Source organism: Patiria miniata, unplaced genomic scaffold, assembly GCF_015706575.1.
Source record: "Patiria miniata isolate m_02_andy unplaced genomic scaffold, ASM1570657v1 HiC_scaffold_4, whole genome shotgun sequence".
NCBI lineage: Eukaryota > Metazoa > Echinodermata > Asteroidea > Valvatida > Asterinidae > Patiria > Patiria miniata.
In genome coordinates, this window is record NW_024037071.1 from 1,586,853 (window position 1) to 1,613,518 (window position 26,666).

General features: G+C 38.8%; 1 protein-coding gene across 1 annotated transcript in view; it reads left to right on the forward strand.

The window, feature by feature from the left end:
* The window catches only part of LOC119739859, a 29,831-nt gene extending 20,905 nt beyond the window's left edge, over positions 1-8,926 (forward strand). The window contains exons 2-4 of the mRNA XM_038214968.1: positions 752-2,323; positions 6,153-6,453; positions 7,453-8,926. Of these exons, the coding sequence (XP_038070896.1) occupies positions 752-2,323; positions 6,153-6,453; positions 7,453-7,709 (2,130 nt within the window). The 3' untranslated portion in view covers positions 7,710-8,926. The remainder of the gene's footprint in view (positions 1-751; positions 2,324-6,152; positions 6,454-7,452) is intronic.
* Positions 8,927-26,666: the final 17,740 nt, after the last annotated feature.

The following is a 26,666-nucleotide window of genomic DNA, read 5'->3' on the forward strand; positions in this document are numbered from 1 at the left end:
AGAAGGTGTCACACCTGTAGCTACCTCCTAACTTTCGCAAAACAGCAAATTGTTCCACACACAGCAGACACAAATGTCCAAACTGTGATGCCTAACACTGTTTTGAATTGATAAGGTAAGTTGTGATGTCCATGGGAAGACTCAGAAAAACCTTGGAGATGAGGTTTGTGGTAGCATCATGCATCTCTTTTCGGAGTTGTGTGTGAAGTTCTGAGAATTGTTGAACTCGGTGACTCAGAATCATGTACAGCTTTTTTGATGGTGTAACCACCATCACATTGCTAATGGGTTCTTCGCCATGCATACCTTCAAGCTGAACTTGGACAAAAGTTGTTGAGAAATGGGCCATTCTCTAATTCGGGGGTCCGCTTTTTGTCTTGTCCCTATTAAATCAGACACTGTAATCACGGATCAACTCTTTAAATAATGTATTCTTCCTCAATGTATTCTTCCTCCCGATGTGATTATGTGAAGCAAACAACCTACCTAACACACACACACAGATAATGACACAGTTGAATTGAATGGCAAATTATAAATGTACAAAGTTCAAAGGTAAGGACAGGAAAAATGTCACACTTTGGACCCTAAATTTATAGAATGACCCGAATGGAAAACCTCTCTTCTCAGCTGTCGGCTCTCGGAGGCTAACAGTACAAAGTGTCATTGCTTGCATGCTTGCATTAGGATTCCTGGTGGGCTAAGACTTCAGAAGTCAGATTAAATTGATCACTTCTCTTTCTCTCTGCAGAAATTTTCACTCCCGAAGCAGAACCTGCGCAAGGTGAGGCGTGTGTTGAATCACCGAAGAGGAACACCTAAGAAACCAGCCATGTTGTCCCTGTCCAAGCCAGTCAGCCATTTCCCCGTCTCCCTGTTCAACCAAGACATGAAGCCCAAGTTGACCAACCTGCACCTCAAGCACGGATGGACCTCTGAGTCGGAGCCATCGTCACCGTCGTCGCCAGAGAGTGACTCGGACCTCCTGAATCCTTGCTCGTTCCTGTTGAGTCGCCAGCAAGTGCGAGCAGCCTCCCCAATCTTGGTGGACCTGTACCCATCTATCGCGGTCAAGGGATGCAAGCGGGAGGTAGCCCCAAGCAGTCCGGCGAGACCCTTGAAGAAGAGTAGAATGGTCCAACATGGTGTCATCACCAGAGAGAGTGGCACTGACAAAATGAAAATCTCCACATCACCTCAGCAAGACAAACTGTTGAAAAATCTCAGCAAGCCGCTGCTGACCTTGTCTGACTTTTCAAATAGTGAGGACGAGTTTGAACCCTGCACTAAGCGTGTCATGCACACACCATCCAAGCAGAGCTGGCTCAATGGAACGTCACCTCACAAGACCTCGCAGCCAGGCTTGCCGCGGCCTTTTAAAAAGGAAGACAGATTAGTAGGCACACCCATTCACATCAGTGTTAAGGATGTGAAAAGGGGAGCTGGGAGGGACGTATCAGTGGCTGGAAATGGAAAAAACAAATTACGGAACACCAGGGCCAATTCAACTGTCATTTTGGACTTCTGCCAGCGACAGCGTGACATGATAGAAGCCGTTGTTGATGAGAGCTTCATTGACGATTCCATTGTGCTCATCCGCGACTTTGCCACTTTACACCGCGGAGCCCCGAAGGAGTACATGATGTACCTCCTCAAAGACGTGCTTCTTGCCGACGGAACAGAAGACAACACCGTCCTGAGCGCGTATGAAGCCTTGATGCATATACACGGTCTGCATCCCACCGCTGCCACCAGTTTAACCATCGACTGGGACCTGGTCACCACCATCGTCAAGAAGCTGAATCTGGAAACCAAATCAGACTCCGCCGAGACCCCGCGCCTAGCCCACGTTCTTGCCTTGCAATTTGTCGTCGTTGTCCTCGTGGATGATTTCAAAACAGCTAGAAGGAAAGAGAAATCCTGCCTGTATGCTCTGCTGTCAGTAGACATGTGCCTGGCAAACGTCCGCACCTTAATACAGTGGATATGCGGAACCATAACCAAGAAGCTCATACAGAGCCCCGCCAAGCCGGAAACCGAACAGAAACCAGAACAGGAAACCCCCACAGAGGATCGGAACGTTTGGCAATTCCTGCAGCAGTTCACCAAGGAGACCCCTGAAACCATACCATGCAAATCCAAAGAAACTCGCCCGCAATATCCGTTGTCAGAAGGCTACCTCAGTGTCTTACATCTGCTCCAGAAACTGCTGCTTCTCAGTTTCGCTACGGGTAAGAGCGACAGCGCTCTCAAAATCGCCGAGGAGTTTCTCTACCCTTATCTCTACATTCCGAGCTTGCAACTCAGGAAAATATGTCTACAAGTAAGAGCACTGTGTTTTTGTATTTTTTCCTTTTGTTTGTGGTGTGGTGTGGTTTTTTTTTTTAAACAGCTGGTATTTTTTTCCCAATTTTTTATTTTTTGATATATTTTTTATTTTTTGATATTTTGATTTATTTCCATATATTTTTTTTTCAAATGGGATATTTAGTTGTACAATCATTGTGTGCATGGCTAACATGCCACGTACATGCACACGTTCATACGTGTACTTGTACAAAAAAATTAATTATTTAAATAAATAAATATATTGTATGTCATACAATTTTTTTTTTTATTTATTTAATTTTTTTCCCAATGGGATGCCATTTTTACATGTGCATTGTACATGTAGTTACAAGTGTTCAAGATTTTAAAATACACGCACACACAAACGTGTGTTCACCGTCGATCGTGGACGTCCTATTGTCCCTCTTTTGTTTTTAGAAAGACTCCCATACAGGTAGGTTATGTACATGACCCCAATCGTGGACGTTTGCTACGAATCGTGGACGATATTGTTCTCTTTTGTTCTCTTCTGGTATTTTTCATCCACGGTTTGAAAAGATGAACATGTACACAAAAGAAAACAAATAAAAAAAGTGTGCATGGATGAAAGATTTTATGGTCTTGGTTCGGTTGATAAGAAAAATATTTGTATTCAACAGGAATTGAATTATTTCACGTGACTGTGACTCACCACAAAAGCAGCACAGTTGTTTTGGCAGCAAGCCAAACACTATGACTGAGACGATTTTATTGTAGGCAACAGATGGAATGGAGGCCACCATCCGTGGCAATACCGATGCACATAACATGTGTTTGTATACAGACCAAGCTGGCATTCGAACCACAATTATATCGTCAGTTACCGTGGCAGCATTACGCTTGAGAGAAGGAACGCACATTGCACGCTTTCCTAAATTTGATCGTGGTTCATGCACATGATTGGTGAACAATTTTATAGGTTAAAGTTAAAAGAACACTCCTTCGCCAGGAAGTGCTCAACCCTGAAAGGGCATTTGGCTAAAAAGTACCCAGACGCCTGAAATTTAAAACCTACATTTCACCCTCACCACCTGGGCCTTTTTTGATACATGTACATGTACCGGTAGGTACCATCCACAATCCTTTAATCAGTTCACCCCGGATAACGTGAAAACACGCAATGGTTTTGCGGTATTTGGAACGGATTACGGATAAACACGCAGGGAGCGAGGCCAGAAATATCTGTCAGCGACCCGCTTGCAGCGAGCGAGGCCGGAAATATGAGTGTGCTGTCCGAGGGTGATGGTTTCAACCCGCCTGGCTTGAGGTCGAGTGAAAAGTAGTCCTGCGCCTCATTCCGTTCTTGTTAAAATATTCCCCGCGTGAACTGGTTAAAATCCTCCAAGTGCCAATAATAAAAATTGGACACAGCCTACGTCCTTCAATGCAATATTGGGTTTTGCCCTGACCGACATATTTTATAAACACTGTCTGCTCAGTGTCCCCTCCCCCCCCCCCCACCCCATCATGGGATAACACCTGTCATTTTCAAGAAAAGTGGAAGTTTTGTATCAAAAACTGACTTATTTTCAAAAACTGCCCTCAATGTACCGTTCTTAGTCCACATTTTCTTCACAATCGGTTACACATCCAAGAATGGGTGCAAGCCTGCTACTAGTCCGGTTCTCTGACCTGGCAATTCCCTGACGTCTACAAATTGCTCCATTCCATCTGAAGTAGGATCAGGGAACCAAGCTACAAAGAACAACATTTTCTTCCTTAGTTTTCCCGGCATCAATGAACACAAAACTTGAGTCAGTGTAACAATATTTGCTATAAATACTAACCCCCAAATCCATCCATTTCTGAAAATAACAGCAAAAGCAGATGTTGTTGTACATGCATATATTACCTTTAACAGACATAACAGATGTTGTCCCTATTCCATTACATACACTGTATATTTACCATAAATTTCCAATTTATTTATTATATATTTTTTTAATATTGCATTACGCCAGCTTAGCTATCACATAACAGTGACATATGATAAAAGAAAATCAAAATTGCCAATTAACCGTCTGTGCTCTCTGCATGAGCAACATAAACATAATTGGCACACGGTGTACGTGCTACAAGATATATTTCATGATATGCATGTTTTTTTGCCGCATGTAAATGATATACATGCATGAAATTTTCATGACGCAAACGTGAAATACAAAATGCATTAAAAGTACACTGCGCCGCACAGGAGATTAAGTACTTCAAATAAAAGTTTAATATGTACACGTACATATGAGCGCAATAATTCATTGAACATCATGCACTGCATCAAGGACATGTAAGCTGACAGCATAGAGCTATATTAAATTACTAGAGCGCTAACTCGCCATTCTGCGCGCGGAGACGCTTTGAAGCCGTCCTGGGCGCAGACATTTTGAATTCATGTGCGTGTTTGTAGAACATAATGAAATTAGATAGATTGAATTTTGAAAGTGTACTCTACATGCAACGCGCAAGTAGAACACACGCAAATAACTTATGCACGTCATTGACGGTTAAACAAAACGTGATCTGCAAAAAGCATCTGCAGCGAATACGCGCATGCGTTGCACTGTTTGCGTAGAGCAAAATGACACGCTCATATGCTGATCGTGCGTTTCGGTTTTGGGCGTATTGGCTTCGATATCGCACCAGTATGGAATACAAACGCAGATATGCAAATAGCCTTACAACTACAAAAGCCGAACAAAATTTCTAGGTCTCCATAGGTTTGTGCACAAACATGGATGCGCCCAGCAGGCATTACTTTGTACACGAAGTTAGCGCTCTAGTAATTTAATATAGCTCTATGGCTGACAGTCAGTAAATAAGTATGAGACAATGTACACTTTCACATTTGCTTTGTAACTTGTATCCATGGTATACGTGTATCTGTAGTTAGTGATACGTGTATTCCTTTGAAAAGAGCTACAGAGCATTTTCATTTTCACTGCACCTTTGTGGCCTTGTAATCAGTGTTAAAAACTGAACACGGAAAATAAAAAAAATTATAGAAAAAGTTATAATTAAATAACCATGAAGGAAATAAGAAGTGTTTTTGGGCAATTCCGCGGTTACTCTTGTACATTTTTGATGTACTTTTGAGTTTCCTTGGGCCGTAATTACCTTACCGAAAAGGTTTAATAACTGTTATCCCCATGGTAGATAGAGTAGACCTAGACCTACCTAAGCACCAAAGATGACATCCAGAAAAATGTGTTATGTATGATAAACAAGACGCACAAAATCGGTTACTCACGTTACGAAAATGTAACGTGAGTAGCTGTGGAATTGCCCTTTGGTTTTTGCTGTGGCCATGTTACATGGAAGAGATGAACTCGTTATCAAGTTCTGACAATCACAGTTTAATGGTGACCTTGGCAACAAAAGTTTTTATATTCAAATTTTCATTTACCAAATAATTATATAACATTGGATGGCTTTTTTGGGGGGAGATACAAGAATATATTGCATGAGCAAAAATAATATCGCATGAGTCGTAGATAAGTGCAATATTGTTATATAATGTTAAAAGTAAACAGTATCCCAATAGGGAATTATGAAAATTGGCGAAAACGAATGCCTATCCCACATCCATCAGGTAAAACCATCAGAACCAAACAACTCAGAATGCATGGAATGAGACCACTGTATTTCTGGACGCCAAGTGACTCCTCAGTGAGTATTCCCGAAGAAAGGGCTTGGACACTGCGATTTATGGACCATCGTCAACAGCCCTTTGTTTTGCCATGTTGTTAATACTTTGCCCATTCGTTTGTTTGTTTGTTTGTTTTAATCAGACGATGACCTGTGACCAAGTCAGGTCAAAGGTTATAGAACTCTTGCTGGAGAACCTCTGTGAGCTGAACAGTAGCGAGCAACAAGGCGTGCTGTCCGTCCCTAAAATAGTCACCTGCCTCTTCAAGTCCCGCCCCATGCGAGTCGGCGAGTTTGTGCTCGCAGAGCGCGATGTCAACGCGACCGAGAAGCGGAGAGTCCGGTCTCCTAGCGACGGGATGCGGGAGATAAAGGGGGAGGAGTGTGAGGAACTGGCCATGTTGCTGTTCTCTCTCCTGCAAAGCTACATCCGAAACAAGAAAGGTTGGTGGTCGTGTGTTTCTGATTCCAGGCGTTAGATTTGTCAGACTTTTGTCTGAAGTTAGACTTTTTGAGTCTGAGAAAAAGACATTATCAGTCATGTCAGTATAGAAAGAGATGCATCTATCAGACCTTTTATTAAATTTTAGGACTTTTTTTTTAAATTGATAATCTCACCCCTGTGATTCATATGAGACCTGCTCCCTTGAACCTCGGACAAAGTTGCTGAAGTTGTTTTTTCCACAAAGGGCCTTTGAAGTCATTTTGGGCTGGAACGGGCAATTTTGAGGTTTTGATAATTTCTAAATTAGTAATTATAAATTGAAAACCTTTGAGTAATAGTGGGTTTTTTGGTCGATTTAATTTTAAAACGTGTATAGAAATTTGTAAAAAAAAAAGCATTTCAATACAGGTGTTTATCTTTATTGGGTTGTCAGGGTTTTATTACGCATTTCTTCTTTCAAGGGGGTGATACAGTCACAGTACCAGTGAAGAGCATAATTTTGAAGCTAAATTTTGTCGCAGCCCCCTCCTTATGGAACAAGCTTCCATCACAACTCAGGGGACTGTTCATGTATTGACATTTTTAAGCGTCATTTGAAGACCTACCGGTACCTTTTTAGGCAATATTATTTTAATTAATTGAATATTATTTCCTTTTAACTTTGAATGTAGAATTGAAGCGAATTTTCAAAACGCAAGTAATTTGAAAATGCCAAAATCTCAAAGACAGAATTTGTCAACTTTGTCCGGGTTTTGTGAGAGCAGGTCTATTATACTTTTTTGACATGTCGATAAATGCGAACTTTAAACAGTCATAACTTGTCAACGGAATGTCCAACTGAAGCGCAACAAACAGTATTATAAGGAGAATTTTGGTCTCTTTCCTAATACCCGCAAACTCTCATTTCGATCTCTGCCCAGTCCTGTCTCATTTCGCCAGAACGCCTCACATATGTAGAAATGAATTTGCATATTGTTTTTTTGTTTGTTTTGTTTTAGCTCACGCGCTGCAGACAGTCAGCCACGATGCCCAGCCGTCCTACAGCCCTGACGAGTTCTCCCCGAACTCCCTGCCGTCAAAACCGTCCCACCCTGCCGCCGAGACCGGGCTGAGCATGGAGGACAGGGAGTGCCTTCTTCAGATGGGCGATCACGCCGAGGCACTGGAGACCCGACTGAGAAGCCACTGCGAGAAGCTGACTATGAGGACCCGACTTTACCTGGCCCAGATTGAGAGCATGAGGGAACTGGCTTGACGACAAGGGAAACCAGACTTGACCTTTTAATGCAAGGGATTGGGTGCTACAGAAACGTGTGTGTGTGTTGATTAGAAAGTAGTCTAGGTGCCAGATTTCAGTTAGTCTCGGTCTGAGTCTGGATTTTTATTTTGTTTACCTCATGCAGCAGTAGAGGGCGCTATCTAGTCTAGTCTTGGGAAATATGGCATTGGAACCAGAGAAATTGCAGATATACCTCATGCTCACATTGGCTGAAATGTGGATCGCGTGAGATATGCTTGGACGAAGACTAACGATTGAGTGCAAAAGAAATGGACTCTGTGCACAAATACCCTCTTTAATGTGACCGGGGTAGAGTTATCATGACCGATTTACATGTACATGGCTACAAATGCCATAGACACATGCGTAAATTGCTGACTGCAAGCAAATAATCCAGACGCGGCTTAAGACCAATTCTCTGCCTCAGTGCACCAAATGCCCACAGGAATATGTCATTTTCATGCTTATGCACAGCGCCAACGGACCCCATGCATAGGGGATGTTAAAGGCAATGCTCATTTTTCACCTAGGAAAGGCATGACTGATGCTTAAACGTTACCCACTAATTTTTTAAAAAACCATACCTCTCAAAACTGTCTACACCCCGCGGTATTGTAGTCCGAGTATCATCCGTTGTTCAACAAAGCCTGTTTGGTATTCAATGTCTGGTATACATGTATGTGAGCATGCAAATTTTATGCGACCCCGCTTGCCGGCCAATCAGAGTAGACTTAAGAAATTGTGACTCCATTCGATCAGAAATGTGGACTAAGCTGTTGATTGGTCAATTTGGCTGTCATGTTTTTGTAATACAGTTTTGTACAACAGCGGGTTACTGAAGTCCCGATATAGAAGCCTCTCGCTGAATAATCAAAATCTCGAGGTCAAGACACAGTCTTGTTTTGTATAATTAATCGCCAAATCTGCTCGCGTATTTATAGACCCTTGCTGTGCAAGGGGATATTCCACAGACGACGGTATTCCCGCAAAACCTGAAATCTGAACTTACCTCAGAATGCGTTTGTAGTCAAAATGAGTTCAGCCGTTTTGACTGGTAGACTCACGACGGGTGTAGATTTGCTTGTTAAGAGAACCATTTCATTATTATTATTAATCATTTCTGGTAATGAAACCAAGGATTCCTCAAAAGCGCCCAAGGCACTGTAGCACGCAAGCCTGAAGAAACCTGTGGAGAGAAGACAATGAGAAGAAGTTACAGTTTTACAGGTGGGAGTTTTCCCAGAAGAATATTCTGGGGAATACCCATGGAATCAGGTAGGGACTGAAAACCCAATCCACATGTTGGCCCAGGCGGGATTCGAACCCGGGTCACAGCGGTGGAAGGCGAGGAAAGTACCGCTTCGCCAACCTGACTTCATAGATGAAGGCTGGTTAATGCACAGCGCGAAAGCAAATGTGGATGTGTATGTGTTTTGTGACGTCATGGCAGGTTTTCACGCTTCTAAGTTTTCGAAAGTTGAGCGTATTTCAACTCTGACGAATTTCACAGCGAATGTTTGCTGACGTTAAATTCACTTTGCTTTTTGCGTGAAGTGTAAACTGATGGATTGAGTGACCAAGGCCTAAATATTGGAGCTTGTGCAATGTGTGAATACACACTAGTGATTACTTTTTGTTTTCATTATGGTGCTCGGAGTTAAATTGCAAGAGAGAGAATTAACGTTTAAGGGGGGGGGGGGCATGACCATTATTCAGCATCTTCAGTTGAAAAAAAGAAAAAATGTGTCACTGAAAACTTGAATGGGATATAAGACTAATAAGAAGGAAATGACCATATCATCGGTGGACATGGATAAAACAAATCCTGAATCATCTAAACTCCTTCTCTGTACAAGAAACCAAAAGCATTTTCTCTGTACTTAGAAGAGCCAACCAGGCCCCTTATTAAAGATGTACTGTCTACGCTCTTCAACAAGTTTGATTATTTTTTTTGCAAACAAATTTTCAACTTGTGATTTTTCCTGAGCAACCCCTCTAAAAGGTTTTTATTACGGGTTGCTTTTGCACTGAAACAGATCCGCTATGCAACACTGGTTCCTTATTGATTCTGATCGCGAGTCGGAACCAGTCTACCCTGCAAGTCGTGAATTATTGTCGGCTACAATTCATTCAAATTGTTTTTAAATTATTTCATAATTAAACATAAGCTGACATTTTTTGCCTGATGTGAATAACTTTTGTAATGCCACAAAAATCACCATTCAAAACAAAATCCATTTTAAGAGTGAAACACAAAAAAATTCCAGCGCCTTGAGTACCTAATTGTTGGTAGATACGTGCGCTATACAGGGTGAGTAAAAATAAATGAAACCCCAATGTCGGGACCATTGTTTTAAAGTTCTGTCCATGGATCACAAAAAAAGGTGTGCATTCTTTCAGCAAAACGAAAACAATTCACACACATCCTTGTGATTTGTTTTCGTTTTGCTGAAAGAACACTGAATTTTTTTGTGATCTGTGGACAGAGCCTTAAAACGGTGGTTGTGTTTAAAACTCCATAACTTGAAAAGTACATGAGTAATTTGAATGATTCTTGTACTAAAAGAAAGCTTATGAATTGGGCTTTTTGTATCCTAGATTTTGAAAGTGCTACATGCAGAACTTCACTAAAACAATGGTCCCAACATTTGGGTTTCGTTTTTTTTTTACTCATTCTGTATAAGACTCTTATTATTATTATAAATAGCACGGACAGATCATCTTTAAATAATAACTATCAGGGCCAATGCTGCGAAACGTTTACCAGATAACGTTGGGAATCCCCTAGTAGAAAAAAATGTTAACCTTTTCATGTGCAAGCCATGCTAACTTAATACATTCATAAAAATTGCTGGTTAATCTTTTCACGCTTTTAAGCAAATTCTTCCTCAAGACTAAGCATGCTCTTTTCTGTGCTTAATGCTCACACAGTCTGCGTGAAATGGACAGAGTTCAATGTGAGCTGAAAAATGGCGTGCCTAAAAGTGCAGTGACATTTGGTTCAGCTCTTGTTCTTGCAAGCACACACAAGCCAGATGGCATGGATCTATAACAACAGCCAGTGTCTAATATACAACCATTTGCTTTCACTTTCATTTTCTGGTATTTTTTTAGACGACTGAACTCAAATCGAAAGTGGAAATATTGCAGAAGGGAAATACCTGTGCATGTAGACGCACTTTTTCAGAGTTCAGATTTCGTTATTCAACTATATCGTGAAGTTTCAGTTTGTACGCAATGCATTAATCTCTATCAACGACGGTTGCTGTGTAGCACGAAGCTATATTCCCCAAGCATTTTGGAGGATTGATAAATTTTACTTTTCAAATTTCCTATGATGTGACCAAAAAGCTACATTTGTATTAAAACTAAGCTTCAGATGTATAAAGTGTAATGTAGATACGTTTGTACGATATTGTTAACGGAATGATCATACCTGTATATATTTGTTAACATTAAGAGTCATTCTGCATTGTGATTTTCTTTTACATTATTTATTTAATACTTCATTCTTACTTTTATTTAAATAGTGTAGAAGATGCTGGATAACCTTATTAAAGAAAGAGATGGACACAAGTTGTTGTCTTGCAAAGTTCTTTATTTGCTACTCTGTCTACTGATTTCAGAAGTGTACTACATATATGCATTTGCATTTTCTACTAGTGCACAGCCACAATCATGTAAACACATCCAAATTGATGATTTGAAAATTTATTCATAAATACCTCAGACAGTTTAGCCATTCCTATTGGTCGAGAGCCCGTCACGTGGCCGGTATTAAACGGATGATAAAGACATGGCTAGCTGGTCTTAAACACTTTTCCAGTGTCACAATAAAATGTGGACTCCTAAAAATCCAGTGGCTCTTATCGTTTCATTGGTTGAACGTTCACAATCCTCACGTAGGCATGCGCAACACTACCAGGGAGTTAGAATTTTATAGTTCTAAATTCAAAACGAAACGCGCCAGGTGCGTTCTGCGCGACATCGCATAGAACATGATACGCGCGCGTCAATCTCCATAAAAGGGTTGTTTTCATCTTACTCGCCAGCTGAACACTCCATTATTTTGCAGGAGGGATGATTCAAAAAGCATAAAGTGAATTTGTTGAACAAAATCGAGATGTTTTGAACGAATTATATGATTTTTTTTTACCGAAAAGGTATTTATGAATGGGAATAAATATGTACTCCGTCGGTATTTATCACTCTGTTTAATACCACTTAGAGTCTGGGTGCTGATAATTACCCTCGCCTCCGGCTCGGGTAATTATCAGCACCCAGACTCTAAGTGGTATTAAACAGAGTGATAAAAACCTCCGGAGCACACATTTATTCCCTTAGTAATTACAAAACTGTTGAAATAAAGGACAACCAATCTGAAACAGACTCGCCGCATGACACCAATTTTTAATGTGTCAAAGCAATAAAATAAATAGTTTTGTTCAGAATTTGAGGATGTTAACGACTTTTGGTAAATTTTTTTTTTAAATTAAACGTTTGAAATATCACCTTTCGTACTGAAGCAATTAGGCCAAGTTACATGATTGAGGTTGTGCAAATACAATGCAGCATGAAAAAAGTCCATGAATTAATATTCCCCCTTTATTGTAAATATAAGCAGTGCTTATTGAGGCAAAGTACATGTATACACCATGTACATGTACACATGTATACTCATTCAATAATTGTGGGGAGTCCAAGGGCGGATCCAGGGGGGGGGGGGCCATGTCCCCCCCCCCCCCGAAAAAAATTCGGGGCCAATTTTTTTTTATGTGACGTCGCAATAAATGCAGGCAATGAGTACACCACCATCTTTTCCTCAAAAAACATTGGCTAAAGTGGTAAGAAATTGCCTCAGATCGCACCACAGAGCATCGAGAATCCAACAAAAATTCGGGGCCCTTGACCCACTTTTTGGGAGACACCAATTTTTTTTGGCCCCCCCCCCCCCAAAAAAAATTGCGTTCTGGATCCGCCCTTGGTGGGGACCACACTCCTGTTGAACGATAGTTAAGGAGACCAAAGGGGCCTTGGGGACACTCAAAAGTCCCCAAAACTCTGGCAACAATTTTCCTAACAATAGAAAAGTTCCCCACAATTTGGTTCTCCTATCAGTGTTACTTCAGGCATCTTTCTTGCAAGTTTCAAGGAATTTCATTTTTTGGCCAAAATTGAAAAAAAATAAACAAGGGGTTGTTAGCCTTACAAACACATTTTCTTTTCAAAGGCACATCTGTTCCCAAATCGGATTGGAATGTGTTCAGTGTTACTTAAGGCATCTTTCCTGCAAGTTTCAAGGAATTTCATTTTTTGGCCAAAAATGACAAAAAACAAGGGGGTTAACCTTATATTTTTAACCAAATTTGGCCAAAAATTGACTTTTCTCCAAACAACACAGAAATACCTCTGGAGACGAGTGGAACATAAATCAATATTCAAACATCCACATTTTGGCAGATGTAGGCAAAAACTCCTCCTTTTTGGGGGTAGGAAATACATATAAATCAAACCGAATTTTGACTGATTTTACCCCAAATTTTCGGCCAAATTTTCTTTCCAAAGGTACATCTGTTCCCAAATCGAATTGGAATGTTTTCAGGGTTACTTTAGGCATCTTTCCTGCAAGTTTCAAGAAATTTCATTTTTTGGCCAAAATTGACAAAAAACAAGGGGGTTAGCCTTACAACATCCACATTTTGGCAGATCTAGGTAAAAATCATCCATTTTGGGGGGAGGAAATACATGTAAATAAAACCGAATTTTGACTGTTTTTACCCAAAATTTCCGGCCAAATTTTCTTTCCAAAGGTACATCTGTTCCCAAATCGAATTGGAATGTGCTCAGGGCTACCTTACGCATCTTTCCTGAAAGTTTCAAGGAATTTCTTTTTTTGGCCAAAATTGACAAAAAAACAAGGGGTTAGCCTTACATTTTTAACCAAATTTGGCCAAAAATTGACTTTTCTCAAAACAACGCAGAAATACCTCTGGAGAAGAGTGGAGCATGAATCAATATTCAAACATCCACATTTTGGCAGATCTTAGCATAAATAATCCATTTGGGGGGGGGGGAGGAAATACATGTAAATCAAATCGAATTTTGACTGATTTTACCCCACATTTTCGGCCAAATTTTCTTTTCTAAGGCAGATCTGTTCCCAAATCGGATCGGAACATGATCAGGGTCACTTTAGGCATCTTTCCTGCAAGTTTCAAGGAATTTCATTTTTTGGCCAAAATTGACAAAAAAACAAGGGGTTAGCCTTACATTTTTAACCAAATTTGGCCAAAAATTGACTTTTCTCAAAACAACGCAGAAATATCTCTGGAGACGAGTGGAACATGAATCAATATTCAAACATCCACATTTTGACAGATCTAGGCATAAATCATCCATTTTGGGGGAGGAAATACATGTAAATAAAACGCAATTTTGGCTGTTTCTACCCAAAACTTTCGGCCAAATTTTCTTTCCAAAGGCACATCTGTTCCCAAATCGAATCGGAACGTGATCAGGGTTACTTTAGGCATCTTTCCTGCAAGTTTCAAGGAATTTCATTTTTTGGCCAAAATTGACAAAAAAACAAGGGGTTAGCCTTACATTTTTAACCAAATTTGGCCAAAAATTGACTTTTCTCAAAACAACGCAGAAATACCTCTGGAGACGAGTGGAGCATGAATCAATATTCAAACATCCACATTTTGGAAGATCTAGGCATAAATCATCCATTTTGGGGCGAGGAAATACATGTAAATCAAATCGAATTTTGACTGATTTTACCCCAAATTTTCGGCCAAATTTTCTTTCCAAAGGTACATCTGTTCCCAAATCGAATCGGAACGTGATCAGGGTTACTTTAGGCATCTTTCCTGCACGTTTCAAGGAATTTCATTTTTTGGCCAAAATTGACAAAAAAACAAGGGGTTAGCCTTACATTTTTAACCAAATTTGGCCAAAAATTGACTTTTCTCAAAACAACGCAGAAATACCTCTGGAGACGAGTGGAACATGAATCAATATTCAAACATCCACATTTTGGCAGATCTAGGTAAAAATCATCCATTTTGGGGGGAGGAAATACATGTAAATAAAACCGAATTTTGACTGTTTTTACCCAAAACTTTCGGCCAAATTTTCTTTCCAAAGGCACATCTGTTCCCAAATCGAAACCGAACGTGATCAGGGTTACTTTAGGCATCTTTCCTGCAAGTTTCAAGGAATTTCATTTTTTGGCCAAAATTGACAAAAGAACAAGGGTTTAGCCTTACATTTTTAACCAAATTTGGCCAAAAATTGACTTTTCTCAAAACAACGCAGAAAAACCTCTGGAGACGAGTGGAACATGAATCAATATTCAAACATCCACATTTTGGCAGATCTAGGTAAAAATCATCCATTTTGGGGGGAGGAAATACATGTAAATAAAACCGAATTTTGACTGTTTTTACCCAAAACTTTCGGCCAAATTTTCTTTCCAAAGGCACATCTGTTCCCAAATCGAAACCGAACGTGATCAGGGTTACTTTAGGCATCTTTCCTGCAAGTTTCAAGGAATTTCATTTTTTGGCCAAAATTGACAAAAGAACAAGGGGTTAGCCTTACATTTTTAACCAAATTTGGCCAAAAATTGACTTTTCTCAAAACAACGCAGAAATACCTCTGGAGACGAGTGGAACATGAATCAATATTCAAACATCCACATTTTGGCAGATCTAGGTAAAAATCATTCATTTTGGGGGGAGGAAATACATGTAAATAAAACCGAATTTTGACTGTTTTTACCCAAAACTTTCGGCCAAATTTTCTTTCCAAAGGCACATCTGTTCCCAAATCGAATCGGAACGTGATCAGGGTTACTTTAGGCATCTTTCCTGCAAGTTTCAAGGAATTTCATTTTTTGGCCAAAATTGACAAAAAAACAAGGGGTTAGCCTTACATTTTTAACCAAATTTGGCCAAAAATTGACTTTTCTCAAAACAACGCAGAAATACCTCTGGAGACGAGTGGAACATGAATCAATATTCAAACATCCACATTTTGGAAGATCTAGGCATGAATCATCCATTTTGGGGCGAGGAAATACATGTAAATCAAATCGAATTTTGGCTTATTTTTCCCCACATTTTCGGCCAAATTTTCTTTTCACAGTCACATCTGTTCCCAAATCGAATCGGAACGTGATCAGGGTTACTTTAGGCATCTTTCCTGAAAGTTTCAAGGAATTTCATTTTTTGGCCAAAATTGACAAAAAAACAAGGGGTTAGCCTTACATTTTTAACCAAATTTGGCCAAAAATTGACTTTTCTCAAAACAACGCAGAAATACCTCTGGAGACAAGTGGAGCATGAATCAATATTCAAACATCAACATTTTGGAAGATCTAGGCATAAATCATCCATTTTGGGGCGAGGAAATACATGTAAATCAAATCGAATTTTGACTGATTTTACCCCAAATTTTCGGCCAAATTTTCTTTTCAAAGGCACATCTACTCCCAAATCGAATCGGAACGTGATCAGGGTTACTTTGGGCATCTTTCCTGCAAATTTCAAGGAATTTCATTTTTTGGCCAAAATTGACAAAAAAACAAGGGGTTAGCCTTACATTTTTAACCAAATTTGGCCAAAAATTGACTTTTCTCCAAACAACGCAGAAATACCTCTGGAGACGAGTGGAGCATGAATCAATATTCAAACATCCACATTTTCGAAGATCTAGGCATAAATCATCCATTTTGGGGGGAGGAAATACATGTAAATAAAACCGAATTTTGACTGTTTTTACCCAAAACTTTCGGCCAAATTTTCTTTCCAAAGGCACATCTACTCCCAAATCGAATCGGAACGTGATCAGGGTTACTTTAGGCATCTTTCCTGCAAGTTTCAAGGAATTTCATTTTTTGGCCAAAATTGACAAAAGAAACAAGGGGTTAGCCTTACATTTTTAACCAAATTTGGCCAAAAATTGACTTTTCTCCAAACAACGCAGAAATACCTCTGGAGACGAGTGGAGCATGAATCAATATTCAAACATCCACATTTTGGAAGATCTAGGCATAAATCATCCATTTTGGGGGGAGGAAATACATGTAAATAAAACGGAATTTTGACTGTTTTTACCCAAAACTTTCGGCCAAATTTTCTTTCCAAAGGCACATCTACTCCCAAATCGAATCGGAACGTGATCAGGGTTACTTTAGGCATCTTTCCTGCAAGTTTCAAGGAATTTCATTTTTTGGCCAAAATTGACAAAAAAGCAAGGGGTTAGCCTTACATTTTTAACCAAATTTGGCCAAAAACTGACTTTTCTCAAAACAACGCAGAAATACCTCTGGAGACGAGTGGAGCATGAATCAATATTCAAACATCCACATTTTGGCAGATCTAGGTAAAAATCATCCATTTTGGGGGGAGGAAATACATGTAAATAAAACCGAATTTTGACTGTTTTTACCCAAAACTTTCGGCCAAATTTTCTTTCCAAAGGCACATCTGTTCCCAAATCGAATCGGAACGTGATCAGGGTTACTTTAGGCATCTTTCCTGCAAGTTTCAAGGAATTTCATTTTTGGCCAAAATTGACAAAAAAACAAGGGGTTAGCCTTACATTTTTAACCAAATTTGGCCAAAAATTGACTTTTCTCAAAACAACGCAGAAATACCTCTGGAGACGAGTGGAACATGAATCAATATTCAAACATCCACATTTTGGCAGATCTAGGCATAAATCATCCATTTTGGGGGAGGAAATACATGTAAATAAAACGGAATTTTGACTGTTTTTACCCAAAACTTTCGGCCAAATTTTCTTTCCAAAGGCACATCTGTTCCCAAATCGCATCGGAACGTGATCAGGGTTACTTTAGGCATCTTTCCTGCAAGTTTCAAGGAATTTCATTTTTTGGCCAAAATTGACAAAAAAACATTGGTTTTCTGATTGCCTATACCACACAGATTCCAAAAATGTAAAGGTTTGCAAATCCCCAAAAAAGTTAACGAAGTTCAATATCTGGACATAGTGAACTTGACTACTTACATTTTTAACCAAATTTGGCCAAAAATTGACTTTTCTCAAAACAACGCAGAAATACCTCTGGAGACGAGTGGAGCATGAATCAATATTCAAACATCCACATTTTGGAAGATCTAGGCATAAATCATCCATTTTGGGGCAAGGAAATACATGTAAATCAAATCGAATTTTGACTGATTTTACCCCAAATTTTCGGCCAAATTTTTCTTTTCAAAGGCACATCTTCTCCCAAATCGAATCGGAACGTGATCAGGGTTACTTTAGGCATCTTTCCTGCAAGTTTCAAGGAATTTCATTTTTTTGCCAAAATTGACAAAAAAACAAGGGGTTAGCCTTACATTTTTAACCAAATTTGGCCAAAAATTGACTTTTCTCAAAACAACGCAGAAATACCTCTGGAGACGAGTGGAACATGAATCAATATTCAAACATCAACATTTTGGCAGATCTAGGTAAAAATCATCCATTTGGGGAGGAAATACATGTAAATAAAACCGAATTTTGACTGTTTTTTACCCAAAACTTTCGGCCAAATTTTCTTTCCAAAGGCACATCTGTTCCCAAATCGAATCGGAACGTGATCAGGGTTACTTTAGGCATCTTTCCTGCAAGTTTCAAGGAATTTCATTTTTTGGCCAAAATTGACAAAAGAAACAAGGGGTTAGCCTTACATTTTAAACCAAATTGGCCAAAAATTGACTTTTCTCAAAACAACGCAGAAATACCTCTGGAGACGAGTGGAGCATGAATCAATATTCAAACATCCACATTTTGGAAGATCTAGGTAAAAATCATCCATTTCTGGGGAGGAAATACATGTAAATAAAACCGAATTTTGACTGTTTTTTACCCAAAACTTTCGGCCGAATTTTCTTTCCAAAGGCACATCTGTTCCCAAATCGAATCGGAACGTGATCAGGGTTACTTTAGGCATCTTTCCTGCAAGTTTCAAGGAATTTCATTTTTTGGCCAAAATTGACAAAAGAAACAAGTGGTTAGCCTTACATTTTTAACCAAATTTGGCCAAAAATTGACTTTTCTCAAAACAACGCAGAAATACCTCTGGAGACGAGTGGAACATGAATCAATATTCAAACATCCACATTTTGGCAGATCTAGGTAAAAATCATCCATTTCTGGGGAGGAAATACATGTAAATAAAACCGAATTTTGACTGTTTTTTACCCAAAACTTTCGGCCGAATTTTCTTTCCAAAGGCACATCTGTTCCCAAATCGAATCGGAACGTGATCAGGGTTACTTTAGGCATCTTTCCTGCAAGTTTCAAGGAATTTCATTTTTTGGCCAAAATTGACAAAAAAACAAGGGGTTAGCCTTACATTTTAAACCAAATTTGGCCAAAAATTGACTTTTCTCAAAACAACGCAGAAATACCTCTGGAGACGAGTGGAACATGAATCAATGTTCAAACATCCACATTTTGGCAGATCTAGGCATAAATCATCCATTTTGGGGCGAGGAAATACATGTAAATCAAATCGAATTTTGGCTGATTTTACCCAAATTTTCGGCCAAATTTTATTTCAAAGGCACATCTGTTCCCAAATCGAATCGGAACGTGATCAGGGTTACTTTAGGCATCTTTCCTGCAAATTTCAAGGAATTTCATTTTTTGGCCAAAATTGACAAAAAAACAAGGGGTTAGCCTTACATTTTTAACCAAATTTGGCCAAAAATTGACTTTTCTCAAAACAACGCAGAAATACCTCTGGAGACGAGTGGAGCATGAATCAATATTCAAACATCCACATTTTGGAAGATCTAGGCATAAATCATCCATTTTGGGGCGAGGAAATACATGTAAATCAAATCGAATTTTGACCGATTTTACCCCAAATTTTCGGCCAAATTTTTCTTTTCAAAGGCACATCTTCTCCCAAATCGAATCGGAACGTGATCAGGATTACTTTAGGCATCTTTCCTGCAAGTTTCAAGGAATTTCATTTTTTGGCCAAAATTGACAAAAAAACAAGGGGTTAGCCTTACATTTTTAACCAAATTTGGCCAAAAATTGACTTTTCTCAAAACAACGCAGAAATACCTCTGGAGACGAGTGGAACATGAATCAATATTCAAACATCCACATTTTGGCAGATCTAGGTAAAAATCATCCATTTCTGGGGAGGAAATACATGTAAATAAAACCGAATTTTGACTGTTTTTTACCCAAAACTTTCGGCCAAATTTTCTTTCCAAAGGCACATCTGTTCCCAAATCGAATCGGAACGTGATCAGGGTTACTTTAGGCATCTTTCCTGCAAGTTTCAAGGAATTTCATTTTTTGGCCAAAATTGACAAAAAAACAAGGGGTTAGCCTTACATTTTAAACCAAATTTGGCCAAAAATTGACTTTTCTCAAAACTACGCAGAAATTCCTCTGGAAACGAGTGGAGCATGAATCAATATTCAAACATCCACATTTTGGCAGATCTAGGCATAAATCATCCATTTTGGGGCGAGGAAATACATGTAAATCAAATCGAATTTTGGCTGATTTTACCCCAAATTTTCGGCCAAATTTTATTTTCAAAGGCACATCTGTTCCCAAATCGAATCGGAACGTGATCAGGGTTACTTTAGGCATCTTTCCTGCAAATTTCAAGGAATTTCATTTTTTGGCCAAAATTGACAAAAAAACAAGGGGTTAGCCTTACATTTTTAACCAAATTTGGCCAAAAATTGACTTTTCTCAAAACAACGCAGAAATACCTCTGGAGACGAGTGGAACATGAATCAATATTCAAACATCCACATTTTGGCAGATCTAGGTAAAAATCATCCATTTCTGGGGAGGAAATACATGTAAATAAAACCGAATTTTGACTGTTTTTTACCCAAAACTTTCGGCCGAATTTTCTTTCCAAAGGCACATCTGTTCCCAAATCGAATCGGAACGTGATCAGGGTTACTTTAGGCATCTTTCCTGCAAGTTTCAAGGAATTTCATTTTTTGGCCAAAATTGACAAAAAAACAAGGGGTTAGCCTTACATTTTAAACCAAATTTGGCCAAAAATTGACTTTTCTCAAAACAACGCAGAAATACCTCTGGAGACGAGTGGAACATGAATCAATGTTCAAACATCCACATTTTGGCAGATCTAGGCATAAATCATCCATTTTGGGGCGAGGAAATACATGTAAATCAAATCGAATTTTGGCTGATTTTACCCCAAATTTTCGGCCAAATTTTATTTCAAAGGCACATCTGTTCCAAATCGAATCGGAACGTGATCAGGGTTACTTTAGGCATCTTTCCTGCAAATTTCAAGGAATTTCATTTTTTGGCCAAAATTGACAAAAAAACAAGGGGTTAGCCTTACATTTTTAACCAAATTTGGCCAAAAATTGACTTTTCTCAAAACAACGCAGAAATACCTCTGGAGACGAGTGGAGCATGAATCAATATTCAAACATCCACATTTTGGAAGATCTAGGCATAAATCATCCATTTTGGGGCGAGGAAATACATGTAAATCAAATCGAATTTTGACCGATTTTACCCAAATTTTCGGCCAAATTTTTCTTTTCAAAGGCACATCTTCTCCCAAATCGAATCGGAACGTGATCAGGATTACTTTAGGCATCTTTCCTGCAAGTTTCAAGGAATTTCATTTTTTGGCCAAAATTGACAAAAAAACAAGGGGTTAGCCTTACATTTTTAACCAAATTTGGCCAAAAATTGACTTTTCTCAAAACAACGCAGAAATACCTCTGGAGACGAGTGGAACATGAATCAATATTCAAACATCCACATTTTGGCAGATCTAGGTAAAAATCATCCATTTCTGGGGAGGAAATACATGTAAATAAAACCGAATTTTGACTGTTTTTTACCCAAAACTTTCGGCCAAATTTTCTTTCCAAAGGCACATCTGTTCCCAAATCGAATCGGAACGTGATCAGGGTTACTTTAGGCATCTTTCCTGCAAGTTTCAAGGAATTTCATTTTTTGGCCAAAATTGACAAAAAAACAAGGGGTTAGCCTTACATTTTAAACCAAATTTGGCCAAAAATTGACTTTTCTCAAAACTACGCAGAAATTCCTCTGGAAACGAGTGGAGCATGAATCAATATTCAAACATCCACATTTTGGCAGATCTAGGCATAAATCATCCATTTTGGGGCGAGGAAATACATGTAAATCAAATCGAATTTGGCTGATTTTACCCCAAATTTTCGGCCAAATTTTATTTTCAAAGGCACATCTGTTCCCAAATCGAATCGGAACGTGATCAGGGTTACTTTAGGCATCTTTCCTGCAAATTTCAAGGAATTTCATTTTTTGGCCAAAATTGACAAAAAAACAAGGGGTTAGCCTTACATTTTTAACCAAATTTGGCCAAAAATTGACTTTTCTCAAAACAACGCAGAAATACCTCTGGAGACAAGTGGAGCATGAATCAATATTCAAACATCCACATTTTGGCAGATCTAGGCATAAATCATCCATTTTGGGGGGAGGAAATACATGTAAATCAAACCGAATTTTGACTGTTTTTACCCAAAACTTTCGGCCAAATTTTCTTTCCAAAGGCACATCTACTCCCAAATCGAATCGGAACGTGATCAGGGTTACTTTAGGCATCTTTCCTGCAAGTTTCAAGGAATTTCATTTTTTGGCCAAAATTGACAAAAAAACAAGGGGTTAGCCTTACATTTTTAACCAAATTTGGCCAAAAATTGACTTTTCTCCAAACAACGCAGAAATACCTCTGGAGACGAGTGGAGCATGAATCAATATTCAAACATCCACATTTTGGAAGATCTAGGCATAAATCATCCATTTTGGGGGGAGGAAATACATGTAAATCAAACCGAATTTTGACTGTTTTTACCCCAAATTTTCGGCCAAATTTTCTTTCCAAAGGCACATCTACTCCCAAATCGAATCGGAACGTGATCAGGGTTACTTTAGGCATCTTTCCTGCAAGTTTCAAGGAATTTCATTTTTTGGCCAAAATTGACAAAAAAGCAAGGGGTTAGCCTTACATTTTTAACCAAATTTGGCCAAAAATTGACTTTTCTCAAAACAACGCAGAAATACCTCTGGAGACGAGTGGAACATGAATCAATATTCAAACATCCACATTTTGGCAGATCTAGGTAAAAATCATCCATTTCTGGGGAGGAAATACATGTAAATAAAACCGAATTTTGACTGTTTTTTACCCAAAACTTTCGGCCAAATTTTCTTTCCAAAGGCACATCTGTTCCCAAATCGAATCGGAACGTGATCAGGGTTACTTTAGGCATCTTTCCTGCAAGTTTCAAGGAATTTCATTTTTTGGCCAAAATTGACAAAAAAACAAGGGGTTAGCCTTACATTTTAAACCAAATTTGGCCAAAAATTGACTTTTCTCAAAACAACGCAGAAATACCTCTGGAGACGAGTGGAACATGAATCAATATTCAAACATCCACATTTTGGCAGATCTAGGCATAAATCATCCATTTTGGGGCGAGGAAATACATGTAAATCAAATCGAATTTTGGCTGATTTTACCCAAAACTTTCGGCCAAATTTTCTTTCCAAAGGCACATCTACTCCCAAATCGAATCGGAACGTGATCAGGGTTACTTTAGGCATCCTTCCTGCAAGTTTCAAGGAATTTCATTTTTTGGCCAAAATTGACAAAAAAACAAGGGGTTAGCCTTACATTTTTAACCAAATTTGGCCAAAAATTGACTTTTCTCCAAACAACGCAGAAATACCTCTGGAGACGAGTGGAGCATGAATCAATATTCAAACATCCACATTTTGGAAGATCTAGGCATAAATCATCCATTTTGGGGGAGGAAATACATGTAAATAAAACCGAATTTTGACTGTTTTTACCCAAAACTTTCGGCCAAATTTTCTTTCCAAAGGCACATCTACTCCCAAATCGAATCGGAACGTGATCAGGGTTACTTTAGGCATCTTTCCTGCAAGTTTCAAGGAATTTCATTTTTTGGCCAAAATTGACAAAAAAACAAGGGGTTAGCCTTACATTTTTAACCAAATTTGGCCAAAAATTGACTTTTCTCAAAACAACGCAGAAATACCTCTGGAGACGAGTGGAACATGAATCAATATTCAAACATCCACATTTTGGCAGATCTAGGTAAAAATCATCCATTTCTGGGGAGGAAATACATGTAAATAAAACCGAATTTTGACTGTTTTTACCCAAAACTTTCGGCCAAATTTTCTTTCCAAAGGCACATCTGTTCCCAAATCGAATCGGAACGTGATCAGGGTTACTTTAGGCATCTTTCCTGCAAGTTTCAAGGAATTTCATTTTTTGGCCAAAATTGACAAAAAAACAAGGGGTTAGCCTTACATTTTTAACCAAATTTGGCCAAAAATTGACTTTTCTCAAAACAACGCAGAAATACCTCTGGAGACGAGTGGAACATGAATCAATATTCAAACATCCACATTTTGGCAGATCTAGGCATAAATCATCCATTTTGGGGGGAGGAAATACATGTAAATCAAATCGAATTTTGGCTGATTTTACCCCAAATTTTCGGCCAAATTTTATTTCAAAGGCACATCTGTTCCCAAATCGAATCGGAACGTGATCAGGGTTACTTTAGGCATCTTTCCTGCAAATTTCAAGGAATTTCATTTTTTGGCCAAAATTGACAAAAAAACAAGGGGTTAGCCTTACATTTTTAACCAAATTTGGCCAAAAATTGACTTTTCTCAAAACAACGCAGAAATACCTCTGGAGACGAGTGGAGCATGAATCAATATTCAAACATCCACATTTTGGCAGATCTAGGCATAAATCATCCATTTTGGGGGGAGGAAATACATGTAAATAAAACGGAATTTTGACTGTTTTTACCCAAAACTTTCGGCCAAATTTTCTTTCCAAAGGCACATCTACTCCCAAATCGAATCGGAACGTGATCAGGGTTACTTTAGGCATCTTTCCTGCAAGTTTCAAGGAATTTCATTTTTTGGCCAAAATTGACAAAAAAACAAGGGGTTAGCCTTACATTTTTAACCAAATTTGGCCAAAAATTGACTTTTCTCAAAACAACGCAGAAATACCTCTGGAGACGAGTGGAACATGAATCAATATTCAAACATCCACATTTTGGCAGATCTAGGCATAAATCATCCATTTTGGGGCGAGGAAATACATGTAAATCAAATCGAATTTTGGCTGATTTTACCCCAAATTTTCGGCCAAATTTTATTTCAAAGGCACATCTGTTCCCAAATCGAATCGGAACGTGATCAGGGTTACTTTAGGCATCTTTCCTGCAAATTTCAAGGAATTTCATTTTTTGGCCAAAATTGACAAAAAAAACAAGGGGTTAGCCTTACATTTTTAACCAAATTTGGCCAAAAATTGACTTTTCTCAAAACAACGCAGAAATACCTCTGGAGACGAGTGGAGCATGAATCAATATTCAAACATCCACATTTTGGCAGATCTAGGCATAAATCATCCATTTTGGGGGGAGGAAATACATGTAAATAAAACGGAATTTTGACTGTTTTTACCCAAAACTTTCGGCCAAATTTTCTTTCCAAAGGCACATCTACTCCCAAATCGAATCGGAACGTGATCAGGGTTACTTTAGGCATCTTTCCTGCAAGTTTCAAGGAATTTCATTTTTTGGCCAAAATTGACAAAAAAAACAAGGGGTTAGCCTTACATTTTAAACCAAATTTGGCCAAAAATTGACTTTTCTCAAAACAACGCAGAAATACCTCTGGAGACGAGTGGAGCATGAATCAATATTCAAACATCCACATTTTGGAAGATCTAGGCATAAATCATCCATTTTGGGGCGAGGAAATACATGTAAATCAAATCGAATTTTGACTGATTTTACCCCAAATTTTCGGCCAAATTTTTCTTTTCAAAGGCACATCTACTCCCAAATCGAATCGGAACGTGATCAGGGTTACTTTAGGCATCTTTCCTGCAAGTTTCAAGGAATTTCATTTTTTGGCCAAAATTGACAAAAAAACAAGGGGTTAGCCTTACATTTTTAACCAAATTTGGCCAAAAATTGACTTTTCTCCAAACAACGCAGAAATACCTCTGGAGACGAGTGGAGCATGAATCAATATTCAAACATCCACATTTTCGAAGATCTAGGCATAAATCATCCATTTTGGGGGGAGGAAATACATGTAAATAAAACGGAATTTTGACTGTTTTTACCCAAAACTTTCGGCCAAATTTTCTTTCCAAAGGCACATCTACTCCCAAATCGAATCGGAACGTGATCAGGGTTACTTTAGGCATCTTTCCTGCAAGTTTCAAGGAATTTCATTTTTTGGCCAAAATTGACAAAAAAACAAGGGGTTAGCCTTACATTTTAAACCAAATTTGGCCAAAAATTGACTTTTCTCAAAACAACGCAGAAATACCTCTGGAGACGAGTGGAGCATGAATCAATATTCAAACATCCACATTTTGGAAGATCTAGGCATAAATCATCCATTTTGGGGCGAGGAAATACATGTAAATCAAATCGAATTTTGACTGATTTTACCCCAAATTTTCGGCCAAATTTTCTTTTCAAAGGCACATCTACTCCCAAATCGAATCGGAACGTGATCAGGGTTACTTTAGGCATCTTTCCTGCAAGTTTCAAGGAATTTCATTTTTTGGCCAAAATTGACAAAAAAACAAGGGGTTAGCCTTACATTTTTAACCAAATTTGGCCAAAAATTGATTTTTCTCCAAACAACGCAGAAATACCTCTGGAGACGAGTGGAGCATGAATCAATATTCAAACATCCACATTTTCGAAGATCTAGGCATAAATCATCCATTTTGGGGGGAGGAAATACATGTAAATAAAACGGAATTTTGACTGTTTTTTACCCAAAACTTTCGGCCAAATTTTCTTTCCAAAGGCA